General features: G+C 38.5%; 1 protein-coding gene across 1 annotated transcript in view; it reads right to left on the reverse strand.

The window, feature by feature from the left end:
• Window positions 1-6,259: 6,259 nt before the first annotated feature.
• LOC126195236 (uncharacterized) overlaps window positions 6,260-16,529 on the reverse strand; it is a 233,811-nt gene continuing 223,541 nt past the window's right edge. The window contains exon 9 of the mRNA XM_049933762.1: window positions 6,260-7,329. Within this exon, the coding sequence (XP_049789719.1) occupies window positions 6,333-7,329 (997 nt within the window). The 3' untranslated portion in view covers window positions 6,260-6,332. The remainder of the gene's footprint in view (window positions 7,330-16,529) is intronic.

The raw sequence follows: 16,529 nt of genomic DNA on the forward strand, positions 1-16,529 counted from the left end.
GCAGCCATAATCATGTTGGACACCTTTTCACATCAATCACCTGAGTACATACGACAGCTCTATCAACGCACTGCGTTTTTTGTAACACCTCGTGAACATGAAACTACCGCCATCTGTATATGTGCGTATCGCTAACCCATGAGTTTTCTCACCTCAGTGTATGTGTCTTCTTTTCTCACACTCTTACAACAACTTCACTTCAATTAACATCTAACTGTTGCTACTGCTGTTACTTTCCAAGCTGAATTTAACTTCCTTATTGGAAGTGTGCAAAAGAAATAGATACAGATGACTCCATAGAAACTACACTAAGTCATCTTGTCAATTTGACCATGATTAGCACCACATGAATGGTTATTCACTCTTGCAAGACAAATGGAAAAGTTAATAAGACCCTTTATTTGAGACAACATGCTGCTCTCTTGACTTTTTTACATTACGTACTACAAATGAAGTAACAGATATGGAAAAAGTACTTGGACATCACCTTTTAGAGGACTTGGTATCTCATAACAGCAGCGAGTTACACTCACGAAGACACTGACACATAAACATACAGACTCTCCCCCTTTCCCATACTGACTGCTTCACATTCTTACAGCAACTTCACTTCAATTAATAGCTCACTGTTTCTACTGTTGTTACTTTACTTGCTGAATTTAACTTCCCTACTAGAATTGTGTGAAAGAAGTACATGCAGATGGAGACAGAGATGGCTCGATATGATTAGTACCACATGAAAAGTTGTTTGTTCTTGTATGACAAATGGAAAAGATTACAAGACCCTTAATAGGAGATAACTAGCTGCTCTTTGCCCAGTATGTTAACACCCCACACGAAGTAACAGGTATGAAAATAGTTCGAAATCACTATTTTGGTTACTGGGTACTTTCTTAACTGCAGAGTCTGTTCACATGTATTTGTCTTTGTGAATGACACACAAAATCTCCTCATTCTCACCAGCCTCCCCCTTTTCACACATTTATTACAACTGTACTTCAATTAATGTCTAACTGTTCATTCTGCTGATACTTTACCACAAACACGAGCTCACTTCCTTGAATTGTATGCAGAAATAGACAGAGAAGGACCATAGAATCTACCTTAGTCACCTTGTCTACGGTGAAAAGCATGTGAGGAGCTATTTGCTCCTATGAAGGAACTAAAGATTAGCCTTAACTGGAGATAACATGAAGCCGACTGGCCATTTATTTTACATTAAATACTACCCACTGCCACAATGTGCAGTTTGTCAGCAGTGGTATAAATTACAATACTAATGCAAACTGAAACAGTGGAGTAACCAGGAGTTTTGCTGTCCAAAAATGTGCCTGTGGTATAGATTCGGAGGAAGAATGCCACAGAAGCCACTGTGTTAGTGCTTTCAGTATTTTGTATAACTATTTTTTATGGGGCAAAAATTCACATTTAACATTGCTAATCTCTGAATTTATCTGTTTTTCAGATATTCATGTCAATAAAAAAAATTTCTTTACACACACACACACACACACACACACACACACACACACACTCTCAAAATGGACTTTTTAAGAAACTTGCAGAGGCTGGCGACTACAGTAAGTATAGTTTTACATTTCAGCGGTTCCAGCTTCTTTCGGAAGCCATCAGCACTCGTCAATGTACATCTAGTAATTTCTCAATGCTGCCAACATTTGTGATGTAGCAATAATAAGTGTCCTGCTGCCTTAATTTAATTTCACATTCACTAGTAAAAGTACGTTCCCCATTTGAACACGAGTGTCCTTACAAATGCGCTTTTATGAAACCTCGTTTCTTCTGCGAGAGATTTCTACAATACCAGATGATCAATGTGAATCATGTTACCTTCGCTGCATGCAATGGATGAAGCTTCTCCCCTGCACTGAGCCCCCCCCCCCTTTTCCCACCCCCACCCCTAACTACATTTGTTTCTCCCACTGATCCCACAGGCCAATTGTTTGCAGATGGTACATTTGGAATTAATCCTTTGTTTAAGTCTACTTTAGTACTTTTGTGAAGTGGCAGATTTTAGCCTACCACAATGAAGTGCATTCTCTATACTGCAGAGTTGAAAAGAGAAATGATTTCTCTCATTGAGGAAACATCAAATCGTGTTGCAGGTCAGTGATTTGGGTTTGATGAGAATAATGTAAGACGGAGCAGATAGAAAACGAAACAACTTTTAGCTTGTTCCAACAATCCTAAAGCATTTTCTGGGTGACAAACCAGTCACTAATATACGCTGGAAGTTGTGCTGAATGATTTTGTTACGGGGCAATGATAGAAGCCTGTGAGTGCACAAATTATCCAAGTTAAATAAAGCACATTAAGTTGCTTGACAGCAGAAAATCACAATTTTCAAAGGAACCACAATTGGGTTGCCTATTTGATGAAACACTGGGTATTTTCTCCTCACAGGCACACTTCAGATTCACAGAGGCTGCCATAAAACTACGAGAAAAACTTGTTGAATTTCAGTTTCTCATAATCAGACAGTGCATCAAAAATGATGATCTTCATGATCAGATAGGCAATGTAGCCCAAACTCTGGTGTATTTTGATATGCCAACAAATCATACAGTAGAAGTAAAATGGAAGAAAGATGTCAAGATACTGTCAAGGGGTGATGAAAAGCAGCTCATGACTGTCATGCTTGCTTGGAGAACTGCTGGCCATAAAGTGGCACCTTTCACTGTTTTTAAATGCAAGATGTTATCTAAGTTTGAGGTGTTTCCAAACAGCATTATTATATTTGCTAGCAAAAGTAGCTGTTCCACGGAGGACATGGTATTAGACTGGATGAAACTTGTATATGAATGTCATTCTGGCCCCTAGCTAGGTTTCCCACACATGCTTGTATTATTATATTCATACACAAGTCATACTATCTAGGCTGTAAAGAGAAAAGTAGTAGAGAGAGTAGAATGGACTTGGCTGTTTGGATGGCATCAATGCTATAGCCATTAGATGTTTGTTTAACTAAGCCATCATTTAAGGACAAACTTAAAAATATGTACACACAATGGCTAATGAAATAACACTTGGAGGATGTGTTAAGCATGCAAGTTTGTCTCAAGTGTACGAGTCGATTGACCAATCTTGGAAATGTATACTGAGTAAAACTGTTCATCATGCATTTAAAAAAGAAAGTTGTTTCTAATGCGCTTGATGGCATAGAGGACAATGCTATTTACAAATAAAGTAGCAACAAGAAATTGAGTGATGATGACTTGTAATCACCTGTGTAGTGATTAAAAACAGTACGTATGCATTTATGATAGTTCAGTAAAATTTCTGTTTTGTACTTTCACTTTTCATTTATAAATCATTTCCTTTGTAGACATGTGACAGTATCCAGCCAGTTGGAAAGCCCATGCCACTATGAATGAGAACACATGTACGTGTTTCTTACACTCGGGTTTATGTAATAGTTATTTACATCTTTTTGTTCTATTATCTGCTGTAAATTTGTATTCTTGTTTGACACATTACCGGGGATTACTCCATGGCAAAGATCTATTTGGTCTAACAAAAGGTTTGGTTTTTTTGCTGGGGGAAGCAGCTCACACGTGATGCTGTCCCAGATGGTGAAAGAGGTTGACATCCTTACGAGACTTTATATCAGCATTTCACTGACCATACAAGAAAATATGAAAAATCCCGACTGTGTTCAGGTATGTGGTGCAGCAAAACTCGCCTGTGAAATCGGCACTCACAGCCTACCTGCTTGTAAAAAATGGTTCAAATGGCTCTGAGCACTGTGGGACTTAACATCTGAGGTCATCAGTCCCCTAGACTTAGAACTACTTAAACCTAACTAACCTAAGGACATCACACACATCCATGCCCGAGGCAGGATTTGAACCTGCGACCGTAGTGGTCGCTCGGTTCCAGGGTGAAGCGCCTAGAACTGCTCGGCCACACCGGCCAGCACCAGCGTGTAATTTCCTGTTGTGGCCCCCTGTATTATAGGCAGCTGAGCCCAACTTGTTTGTCAGACAGTACTGACAGACACAGGAAACACTGCAGGAGAAATATTTTCTGCACTGGTGACAAGACTTACAGTTTGCACTTGTGCTGGAAATGATTCTGTGCAGACTAATTTTATTGTTTAGAATGTTAAAAAAGTAATTTAATAAAGTACCCTGTCTAACCTCTCCCAGAGACAATACAAATCAATGTCTTGAATACACAGAATGTTCTTTGCTAAATTTATAACCTTTAAATCAAGTGTGATACTCTGACAGGCCAAATTGTTACTTTCTTGGATGAAAACAATAGATTTCATTAAAAGAAAAGATACAGTGGATGACATTCATGTGTTATAGAAAGACTGATGTATGACTCGAATGCAAAAGTCTTAGTGGTCCCAGCTGCTGTAGTTGCGCTCGGAATATTTTAATAGGTATTATCAATTTTCACTGCTGTCAGTGTTTGCAATGTAACAGTAATTTTACGTTTCTAACAGGCAACATTTAATTCGAAGCAAATTACTATAAGTAAGTACTACTCCCCACAAATACCTGAAAGGTGGGCCAGTTTATGCTTTATCCATCATACGGCGATGAGCAATATTTGTTTTGACTTTTTAAGTGCAATGTGAAATGAGGGTAAATTATGAAAAGTATAAGTCCTTTTCAGATTACTTCATCTGCTTCCTTCATTTGTGACTGATGAGTGCTGTTTAATAATGTGGCATTCTAGCAAAGACATTGTCATATTACGTTCTTTGAACAACAAAATGTGAGAGTTTCTGGTTTTTTATCTCATATTCTGCAACTCCTGTTGTCGAAGTGTTTTCTCAGATTTTGCTAAAATAATGGTGATTCATTTTATGTCAATGTACACATCTACCATCATAGGAGGTGGCATTTCAGGACAGAATTGTAATATTAAAAAATCAATCACATTGTGAACTATCAAAAATAAAGTGCAGACGAGTAGAAAGGAGCATATTGATATGTAAAACAACTATTACCCAGGCAGTTTTTAATTGCATATATTTGTATAGGTTTCTTTACCAGCCAAAAACACTATCATCCATTTAGTATGTAGCACTTCGAACAACTGTCTACCACTTGTACAGAAAGATATTACTATGATGGTACTGGATATTACCAAAATCAATATCTCCCCCCCCCCCCCCCTTTGTTCGATGACAGTACATCTACAAAAGACAATAATGCTCTTTACATTTAACAAGACTGCCAAAAATTAATTTCTTCTTCTTGTTTCTAACAATGTGCAAAACTGATATTAAAAGGGAACAGACAGTCATTTTTCCTTGCTCCGGTTTTGAGTGGAACAGGAAAGGAAATGCTAGCAGTGATTTAAGGTACCCTGTGTCATGTTGAGGAATAGATATGCAGATGGAGTAGGAATGCTAGATTCCTGGGATACTTTGAAGCCTTATTTTTATTTGTTAAAGCACATTTAAAAAACCATGAGCTTCATTTAAAATACTTAATAGCCAAACCATTATTTGAGTGTACAACGCAGCACCAGTGGCAGATATTGTGTGTCTCTGTATCAATGACAAATGCTTTGTGATGTTCAACCCACCGTTTGTCTCACAGTACACAGATTGCCGTGTATGTTGCTGCTGTTAAATGCTGTACACTCAAATGCTGGAATGGCTATAAAAACCTTTTAAACGCAGCCCATACTGTTTTTCAAGGTGACCTTTAAGAGATATTTAAAAGCTATATAACACCAAGCACAAAAGATTTTTACTTTTATAGTTTCTGGCACAATCACATGAGCTTTTCACAATGCCATTATCAGTTTTGACTACGCATTGGTCATCTTTCATCAGTCAATAGATAAAAAGGGGACACAAAGACACATTATAAAACCTACCAAATTTTTATCTACATAATGAAAAAGAATCATTTTTATCATTACATAATTACTTGGTGGACTGTATACATTACATAGTTTACTGGTACCCTCTTCTTACATACTGAGAGTCTGAAAATGATCAACGGGTGGTCGAAATTGGTAATCACATTGTGAAATGTTAATGTAATTGTGTCAAAAATATAAGAATGAAAGACCTTAAGTCAGTTACTTAGCGCTCTAAAACAGTATGTCATTTTTTCCAAAGCTTTACAGTGCCAGGTATAATTAATAGTTAACATAACAGTTTTTTATTTGTTAAATAAAAAACGAAATTTTAATACAAGAACAGACACAACAATAAATTTAGTTTATATTTATACAGACAAATACACAAGTATATCAATACACAGTAAAACTTTATCTATTAAACAAAACAAATTTTTAACCTTTAGGCTGACTAGTGGAACAGGCAGCAATAAATGTTACTGTCATGATGAGCTGTTAGAACCACTTACAGAAAGTTTTAATTTTGTAGTTAAAGAAATATTCGGAACTTTTATACTTAAACATTCATCAACACATCTTGCAGTAGAAATTTCTGTTTCTCTGGTTTTAGAAATATTTGATTTTATACAATTTTCAGGGTTAGCTGACTTCTGCTTTGAAACATCTTTTAAACTTAAGGTTGCAGGTACAAAATGCTCTTTTTTGTACTGCAGTAAGTCTTGGATCACAGCTGACTTACTAGTTTCACATTTCAGAGCCTGATGTTCCTCCCTGGATGTTTTTGCATCTTTTAGAGAATTCTTTTTGCGTGATGCAGAAAAATCATGTGAGTTCTCTGAGCTGGAAGAACTGTAGGTCATTGCTTGTCGAGTTTTTTGTAGCATACTGTTTGCCCATCCTATTCCCAGTTTCTCAAACACATTGTGCAAATCTGTTTGGTGAACACTAGTACCACAGGCAAATGGACATTCTTCTTCAATATTTAGGTTTCCAGACTTTGAAGATGTTTGGAACGATGTGTGTTCTGGAGTATCTGTGACATTGTGTGAGCTATTTAAAATTTCTTTTGAAGTTTTTGCACCTAAATTTTCTCTCTCGCTATCCTCATTGGACAAGGCTGCTTCAGCCACTGAACTTTCATGTTCTGCAAGCTTCTTTTCATATTCATCTTTCAACCAGTGGTAAGGGCTTGTCAACAATTTTCGCTCTAAGAGTTCAGCCATTATATCTCTTACAACATCTCCACCACAATCTGATAAACTCTTATCTTCAGCAGATGAAGGTCCTTCCTCAACAGAACTATTGTTTTTCTCTTTAGTTGCAGATACTTCAGGGATAGAACTTTGCGTATTACTATCAATAATTTTATCTTCCACAATATTTGTGACTAATTCAGTGGCACTAGCTGCCTGTGCCTGAGGTACTTGCGGAGAATTCACTTCTATTATTGTTGACAGTTCATGGGGAGTACAGATATCTCTGAAACAGAACAGCATAAGGTGTAACATCAATGTAAAAGTTATTGCAACAAAATACCATAGATTTCTTGTCTATCAAACTGTAACATAACCTGATGCAGTAATCTGTTTAAAGAATAAGTAAAAAGTAAGTACTGATAATATTTTTGATGGAATCGGAGTACCTACTGATTTTTTTTAGTTCCATAAACCAGAGACTGGACATTATTTTTAACACTGTCTCTAACTGTCAGCCCTACTCCAACTATTCCTGCAACTGATGAAGTGGCACTCATTTTCTGTCTAATATTATCTTCATGGTGAATAATAACAGTCAAACAGTTGCAAAATAAAGATTTATTGAAATCCTTTACCACGGTTTCGGTATATCTAAATTGACCTTCATCAGAAGCAAAATACACCTGAACAGGAAGACACCTTCATAAGCAAAAAACTTTTCAACATAACTGACATAGAAGAAAAAAACACTTATAGCTTTAAGTAACCATGAAAATTACCAAAGTATTACAAGCACAAAAACTTTTAGTCACTTTCTAAATTCACATCCTGCAGTGGAGATGCATAAAACAATCGTGCCAAAGGCGTCATCAGTAGTTAAAATTAAAATATCACCTCCATCTGTACAGCATAATTATAAAGAGATGGTTGATGTGAACACGACATATTATCAGTACTTAGCCTGTGAACTAGCCTGAAGAGGGTGTGGATGCACTAGGGCAGACTATTTCACTGAGAGAGGGTACATATGGTAACTGCAAGACAGTCGCGCACATTAAAACACTAGGATACATACAATTTTAAAGGTTGTGCTAATTTAAACACTCTGTCTTAATAAATAAAAAGTATGAGAACCATTCGAAACACCCACATACAATAGAAGATATGAACACCAGTTTGCCTGTGTCCTAGTGTCAAACAGGTGAAGCTTGCACTAAGGAACATATCCCACAAGAGAGGGCACTAGTCTTATGCATGAGAATCTCGCTCAAATTAAGGGCTAGAATACATACTAGCAAAAATGAACAAAATATTGTAAATCAAAACAATCTATCGTCATAAACAAAAAACATAACAAAATCATTTAAACCACGCATTCACATCGAAAACAGTGAACAACAATCATCAAAAATAGTAAAATCCCAACGAGACAGGAAAGGAGCATCTCACCATGATCAACAGACAAGAAAACTAGCTTCTAGTCAGCCAGACTATATTACATTAGAGCAAGAAGGGGTTTGAAATTATACAAAAAATTTTTGTTTCCAAGCTGCACCCATCCTTATGTTTGAAAATTTCTAATTCCGTGAACAGGTCCAGTTTGTAACACTTACTCACTTCATGTAGGAGCTCTACGTCATCCAGTTTACGTGGTGTATGTTGTAAGAGCAATAGATGTTCCGAAAATGTGGAATTGTCACGTTTTGCTTACTTTTACCTAGCATGTGTTCTTTATGTCTGACTTTAATGGGTCTACCTGTCTGTCCAACGTAATAGTTGGGGACAGTCATTACAAGTACTTTTGTAAACTGTGGATATTTATTGCTAAGTTTTTCCTGTTCCCCACTAGTATGAATCACTCTTTGTTTTAAGTTATTGTTTACGGAAAAGGCAACTCTGTAACAGAATTGCTTCTGTAGAAGTCTCCTTATCTTTTATGATACGTTCCACAAAAATGGAATAGAAATAAAGTTATTACCCTCACTGTTTATCGCCCTGTTATCTCCCGAGGTTTAACATTTTACAGCTATTTTTTTTTTTCCTAACAATTTGGTCAGTTAACATAGGGTCATAACCATTGTTAATAGCTATGGATTTTACTAAACAGGATTGTTTAGAAAGAGAAATATCTTGAGTAAAATCTGTAGCTATTAACAATGGTTACGACCCTATGTTAATTGACCAAATTGTTAGGAAAAAAACAAAGAACAGCTGTAAAATGTTCAACCTTAGGAGATAACAGGGCCAAAAACAGCGAGGGTAATAACTTTATTTTTATTCCATTTTTGGGGAACGTATCATACAAGATAAGGAGACTTCTGCAGAAGCAATACTGTTGTAGAGTTGTCTTTTCCGTAAGCTATAGCTTAAAACAAAGAGTGATTCACAGTATTGAGGCATGGGAAGAACTTAGCATTAAATCTGGAGTTTACAAAAGTACAAATGACTGCCCCCAAGTATTACATTGGACAAACAGGTAGACCCATTAAAGTAAGATATAAAGAACACATGCTAGGTAAAAATGGGTAAAACATGTACAATTCCATGTTTGCTGAACATCTATTGCTCTTACAACATACGCCACATAAACTGGATGACATAGAACTCCTACATGAAGTGAGTACGGATTACAAACTGGACCTCTTCAAGGAATTAGAAATTTTCAAAGATCTATCTCACAAAGATGGATTTATTGTTAATAAACAGGTGCAGCTTAGAAACAATTTTTTTTTTGGATAGTTTCAAACCCCTTCTTGCTCTAACATAATATAGTCTGGCTGACTAGAAGCTAGTTTTCTTGTCTGTTGATCATGGTGAGATGCTCCTTTCCTGTCTCGTTGGGATTTTACTATTTTTGATGATTGTTGTTCGCGGTTTTCAATGTGTATGTGTGGTTTAAATGATTTTTTTTTATGTTTTTTGTTTATAACGATAGATTGTTTTGATTTACAACATTTTGTTCATTTTGGCTAGTATGTACACTCCTGGAAATGGAAAAAAGAACACATTGACACCGGTGTGTCAGACCCACCATACTTGCTCCGGACACTGCCAGAGGGCTGTACAAGCAATGATCACATGCACGGCACAGCGGACACACCAGGAACCGCGGTGTTGGCCGTCGAATGGCGCTAGATGCGCAGCATTTGTTCACCGCCGCCGTCAGTGTCAGCCAGTTTGCCGTGGCATATGGAGCTCCATCGCAGTCTTTAACACTGGTAGCATGCCGCAACAGTGTGGACGTGAACCGTATGTGCAGTTGACGGACTTTGAGCGAGGGCGTATAGTGGGCATGCGGGAGGCCGGGTGGACGTACCGCCGAATTGCTCAACACGTGGGGCGTGAGGTCTCCACAGTACATCGATGTTGTTGCCAGTGGTCAGCGGAAGGTGCACGTGCCCGTCGACCTGGGACCGGACCGCAGCGACCCACGGATGCACGCCAAGACCGTAGGATCCTACGCAGTGCCGTAGGGGACCGCACCCCCACTTCCCAGCAAATTAGGGACACTGTTGCTCCTGGGGTATCGGCGAGGACAATTCGCAACCGTCTCCATGAAGCTGGGCTACGGTCCCGCACACCGTTAGGCCGTCTTCCGCTCACGCCCCAACATCGTGCAGCCCGCCTCCAGTGGTGTCACGACAGGCGTGAATGGAGGGACGAATGGAGACGTGTCGTCTTCAGCGATGAGAGTCGCTTCTGCCTTGGTGCCAATGATGGTCGTATGCGTGTTTGGCGCCGTGCAGGTGAGCGCCACAATCAGGACTGCATACGACTGAGGCACACAGGGCCAACACCCGGCATCATGGTGTGGGGAGCGATCTCCTACACTGGCCGTACACCACTGGTGATCGTCGAGGGGACACTGAATAGTGCACGGTACATCCAAACCGTCATTGAACCCATCGTTCTACCATTCCTAGACCGGCAAGGGAACGTGCTGTTCCAACAGGACAATGCACGTCTGCATGTATCCCGTGCCACCCAACATGCTCTAGAAGGTGTAAGTCAACTACCCTGGCCAGCAAGATCTCCGGATCTGTCCCCCATTGAGCATGTTTGGGACTGGATGAAGCGTCGTCTCACGCGGTCTGCACGTCCAGCACGAACGCTGGTCCAACTGAGGCGCCAGGTGGAAATGGCATGGCAAGCCGTTCCACAGGACTACATCCAGCATCTCTACGATTGTCTCCATGGGAGAATAGCAGCCTGCATTGCTGCGAAAGGTGGATATACACTGTACTAGTGCCGACATTGTGCATGCTCTGTTGCCTGTGTCTATGTGCCTGTGGTTCTGTCAGTGTGATCATGTGATGTATCTGACCCCAGGAATGTGTCAATAAAGTTTCCCCTTCCTGGGACAATGAATTCACTGTGTTCTTATTTCAATTTCCAGGAGTGTATTTTAGCCCTTAATTTGCGCGAGATTCTCATGCATAACACTAGTGCCCTATGTTGTGGGGTATGTTCCTTAGCGTAAGCTTCACCTGCTTGGCGCTAGGACACAGGCAAATTGGTGTTCATATTTTCTATTGTATGCGGATGTTTTAAATAGTTCTCATCAGTTTTATTTATTTATTTATAATTATGCTGTACAGATGGAGGTGATGTTTTAATTTTAACTACTGACGGCGCCTTTTGCACGATTGTTTTATGCCTCTCCACTGCAGGATGTGATTTTAGTAAGTGACTAAAAGTATTTGTGCTTGTAATACTTTGGTAATTTTCATGGTTACTTAAAGCTATAAGTGTTTTTTCTTCTATGTCAGTTACATTGCTAAGGTTTTTGCTAATGAAGGTGTCATCCTGTTCAGGTGTATTTTCTTCTGGTGAACAAGGTGAAAATAAATATTTATTCTGCAACTATTTGGCTGTTATCATTTGCCATGAAGATTTTCAACAGTTGCTGCTTCAGCCATGTTTAAAATTTTTCTAATATTACCAATAGAAAAGTCCTTCCTTCATATGTATACTTTCAAACTGAATTTTTCACTCTGCAGCAGAGTGTGCAAGATGTACTCAAAACAGGCACCTTCGGCTTTCAGGGGCAAGTGCTCCATCTACTGAGCTAGCCAAGAACTGCTCACGACTTACCCAGTGCCTCATTTCCTACCTTCCAAACTTCACAAAAGTTCTCCTGACTACATGCCCACTGTCTCTGGCCAACCTCAGCAACTAGAGACATTGTTCACTGTGTGAGAGCAGTGTCGCGCGCGCGCGCGCCGGTGTGTGTGTGTGTGTGTGTGTGTGTGTGTGTTGTCTCTTTTGAAAGAAGGCCTTCTGGCTGAAAGCTTATGTCTTTAGCAGTCTTTTTGTTGTGCCTTTCTGTGACTCAATATCTCCGCTATATGGTGAGTAGCAATCTACCCTTTCCATAATGCTGTCGTTATTTCTTCGTGGATTTTCTACTGTTCAAAATTACTATAAAAAGTAAACAATTAAAAATATAAAAAAAGGTACAAGCTAAGAAGAACAATAAAATAACAATATACACAACATCTTGTTACAAAAATAACATGTCAAGTCATTATCCAACACTCACAGTGGTTACTTAAAATCATTTGCCACACCCGCTCATGCACCATATTTCAAAACTGGAAGAATTATGTTTACAGAGGGTGCATGAGCATGCTTGGTTTCAAGTGCAAGCAGTACAGTGTAAAAAAAGTTTAAAATGTTGTAACATCACTATTGTGAAATCAGAATTAAGAGTATAACAGGAAACTTAGACAAATGGGGAGTACACATCTAATAAAATGAAACAAACTTATTATTTTATTACAGTAATTAGGAAGCATATAAAATTGGAAAAGCAAAGTAGCCAATTATAAGTAAAAGCTTCATTGAAAAGACACAGAGTTTTGCCAGCAACGAACCACAGAATGAAGAAGTAGAGTTAAATGGCAAATGTTTTACGTTTCCAATAGGGATCGCAATCTGTTAGTGGGCTTTCCATTTCCTTCTTGTTCCTTTCAGTTAGAATTGTGAACCGCAGTGAGTAGATGGGATGGGGGGAATGGCTTTGCCATGTCCTGTGTGACTGAGAAATGTACTTGGGAGTGGGAACTGCTGCAACAAATATTGTGAAGCATGGAAATCATATAACAACGAACAACTATCTTCTTACGGGGCACTACATCACACGAATTAGGGAAATCAACTGCCATAAAATATTTAAAATTTTAGTATCGGCTAAATGCAATTTGTTCATTTAAAATCTAGCCCAGACAAAGTTGTTTGTTTACTACCAGAAATTTACAGTTCCTTTAACAATTTAAGAAGTTTACTGAAGATTGCAAACACTAATGGCCAAATTAAACATTTGTCATTTAACAGTACTTTTCCACTTTATGCCCATCGCAGGTAAACTTTGGCGTCTGAAACAATGATATTTTTACTTTCACTTGGTTCCTTTGCTTTTATAATTTTATATGCTCTCTAATTTTTGTCATCGTCATCTCCAGATCAGAGACTCAATTGATGCAGCTCTCCATGATAATCTATCCAGTTCTAGCCTTAGTCTCCCTCTACAAAAATTACCACCAAAACTTCCCTTCATTACCAAAGTGACACCACCTTGATGCCTCCATGGTATGTCCTATCAACCAATCCCTCCATCCACTCAAATTGAGCCATAAATTTCTCTTTCGCCCTATTTTGATTCAATACCTCCTCTTTAGCTATTGAATTTACCCGTCAAATCTTCAAGATAGTTCCATAGCACCACATTTCAAAAGCTTCTTTTCCCTTTTTGTGTGAACTGTTTCATTGTCCACATTGACCACCCACACCTTCAGAAATGATATCCTAATACTTAAATTTATACTTTATGTTAACAAATTGTTATTTTTCAGAAGTGTTTTAGCTTCTTAAGTTCAGCCACCATCAGTTACTTTGCTGCCAAAATAACAAAACTCACCTACTACTTTTAGCCTCTTATTTCCTAGTCTAATTCCCTCAATAATACTTTATGTAATGTGACTACATCCCAGTACCATCATTTCACTTTTGTTGATGTTCACCTTAGAATCTCTTTTCAAGAGATTATTCACTCTATCCAACTGCTCTTCCAAGTCCTTCAACTTTTCTTTCAGAATTACAATGTCATCTACGAAGTCAAAGCTTTTATTTCTTCTCCCTGAACTTGAATTCCCTTTCCAAATTTTTCTTTGGTTTCCTTTACTACTTGCACAATGTACTGATTGAACAACATTGGCTACAAAACTGTCTCACTCCATTCTGTTTCCCTTTCTTGTCCTTCACTTCCCATAACTACAGTCTGGTTTATTAGGCCATGGGGAATTACCTGACCCATAATTGTCATTACAGATGTGCAAGTCTGTGAATGTCTATATATGTCCATTACTTTAATTTTGTTTTTCTTAAGTTGTAATATCAAGACTTGTCCAATATCTAATCTACAAATCAAATGGTATGGTCTGTAATCTGATCAATCGACATGTGGGGATGTAGGCGACTGCCAGTGAACAACACTTTCTTCACCACCAAAACATTGATACTCCTAAAGCAGTCGGTACACTTACGGTGCATACGAACATTGAGCGTTGAACATGCCAAGTTTCTGATGTCACAGCATGGAATAGTACTTTGTGGAGTCTTTCTGGATGTGTATAGTGATTTCTAGCATATCAGATAGACCTCCAATTAATTTTATTATTCACTGTAATAAAATGATAAGAACTGTCATATTTGGGGTAAAAGAATTATTCTAACATGCATATTTTGAGAGTATGCCATTTGAAGGCAACAGCATGTTGAGGATCCATTAAAAATACATTGTTCTTGGTAAAATTTGTTATAATTAAATTTCAGTTAGAAATATAGCTACAATCAAAGCTTTTGGGACATGGTAACAAACTAGATATGTTCGTTCAACATTTGTGGACACTTTAGCACAATGAATAGTGTCTCAGGTTCTTAAAGATGCGGTGAGGTGTTAGTAATTTGTGTCCTGCTACGTCCAATAATAATAATAATTATTATTATTATTTTAATGTGGTGTTGCAGCAGATGCCAGTCTCTCCATCTGTCATCCACAGGTTATGGATACACTACAAGGAGACAAGGTCAGTGCACAAGATGAGTCAGACAAGGTTGCCGACACATTAGAAGCCCACCTGGAGACCGATATCTGGCCATCCCTGCCTTCCAGTAGTTACCGCAGGAGCGCTGCAAGATGATCCCAGAAGGGCCACTTGAGCCACTGTGTCTGATCAGATTGTACGGCACAGATTATGAGAAATAATCCTATGACCCACATGTCTTGTTTGGATACTCTCATTACAGGCGAAATATGTTTCTCACAGACAAGTCCAGATTTCTCTGGTGCAAGGCAATGGCTGTGATCGCATGTGGAGACAGCGTCATGAATGGTACGTGCCGAATGTTGTCCAGGAAATCAAAAGATTCAGGTCAGGCTCTTTGATGGTGTGGAAAGGCATCAGCATTGACACCCGTACAGATCTTGTCGTTGTCAACGATCACCTTACCACTAGGAATTACATCGAACAGATGGTGCTGGACCACGAGGGGGCTGCTGCACACAGTGATGGCCCTAAATTTGTTCTTATGCAGGATAATGCCTAGTCCCAAATGGTAGGCATGACCAATGATATCTTGTGAAGCATGGACACTGAAGTAATAGAATGGCCAATGGTGAGTCCTGATCTAAACTCATTAGTGGGATGTACTTGACAGATGTGTTCATGGATGTCCTTTTCTACCACAAATTCTCCATCAACTCTCAAGAGTTCTCAAAGAGGAAGGAAATGGATACCAAAGGGTGACTTCCATAGACTCATACAGAACAAGCCACGTAGGTGCCAGGCAGCAGTAAACACTCATGGGGGACATACATGTTACTGAACCACTCAAAGTCCAGTGAAAAGCACCAAGGATGACAGCATGAATGATTGTTTGCACTTTGTTTTTGACACCTGTCAGGCATTTCAGATGTTATATAAATTACTGAGAATGCAATAATGTTTTACTCTGCACTTAATTTGTGAAAAATGAAAGTATGATTTGCCACACAGACAGTCTTCAATTATTTCTCAATAGTGTATGGCAGATGTCCAAGGTCGTAATCCTCTAATTCCTATCATCTCAATGACTCATTAATTCATAGTTTAATAAAACACATACAAAATATAAATATTATCTTAAACCATTTTAAAAATGAAAGTATTCAAAGAAATGTTTTTTTTTTCATTCTAAAGTTTAGTTTGGCACTAATTTGGGTGATGGTGGGAAGAGGGGAGGTACTTACCTAATATCTGATTGCATTTGGGGGTAATGGTCTCAGAAAGGTTGGGAATGATTTGATTAGGCTATGTGAAGTTAACAATTTTTCTTTGGAATCTTGTTTTGATAGAAATACATAAGAATATGGAGATCTGCAGTGCAAGGGAATATCCCAAACATAGTTATGCCAATACTGTCATAGAATGCATCTTCATACAA

This window comes from Schistocerca nitens, chromosome 7, assembly GCF_023898315.1.
Source record: "Schistocerca nitens isolate TAMUIC-IGC-003100 chromosome 7, iqSchNite1.1, whole genome shotgun sequence".
Lineage (NCBI taxonomy): Eukaryota > Metazoa > Arthropoda > Insecta > Orthoptera > Acrididae > Schistocerca > Schistocerca nitens.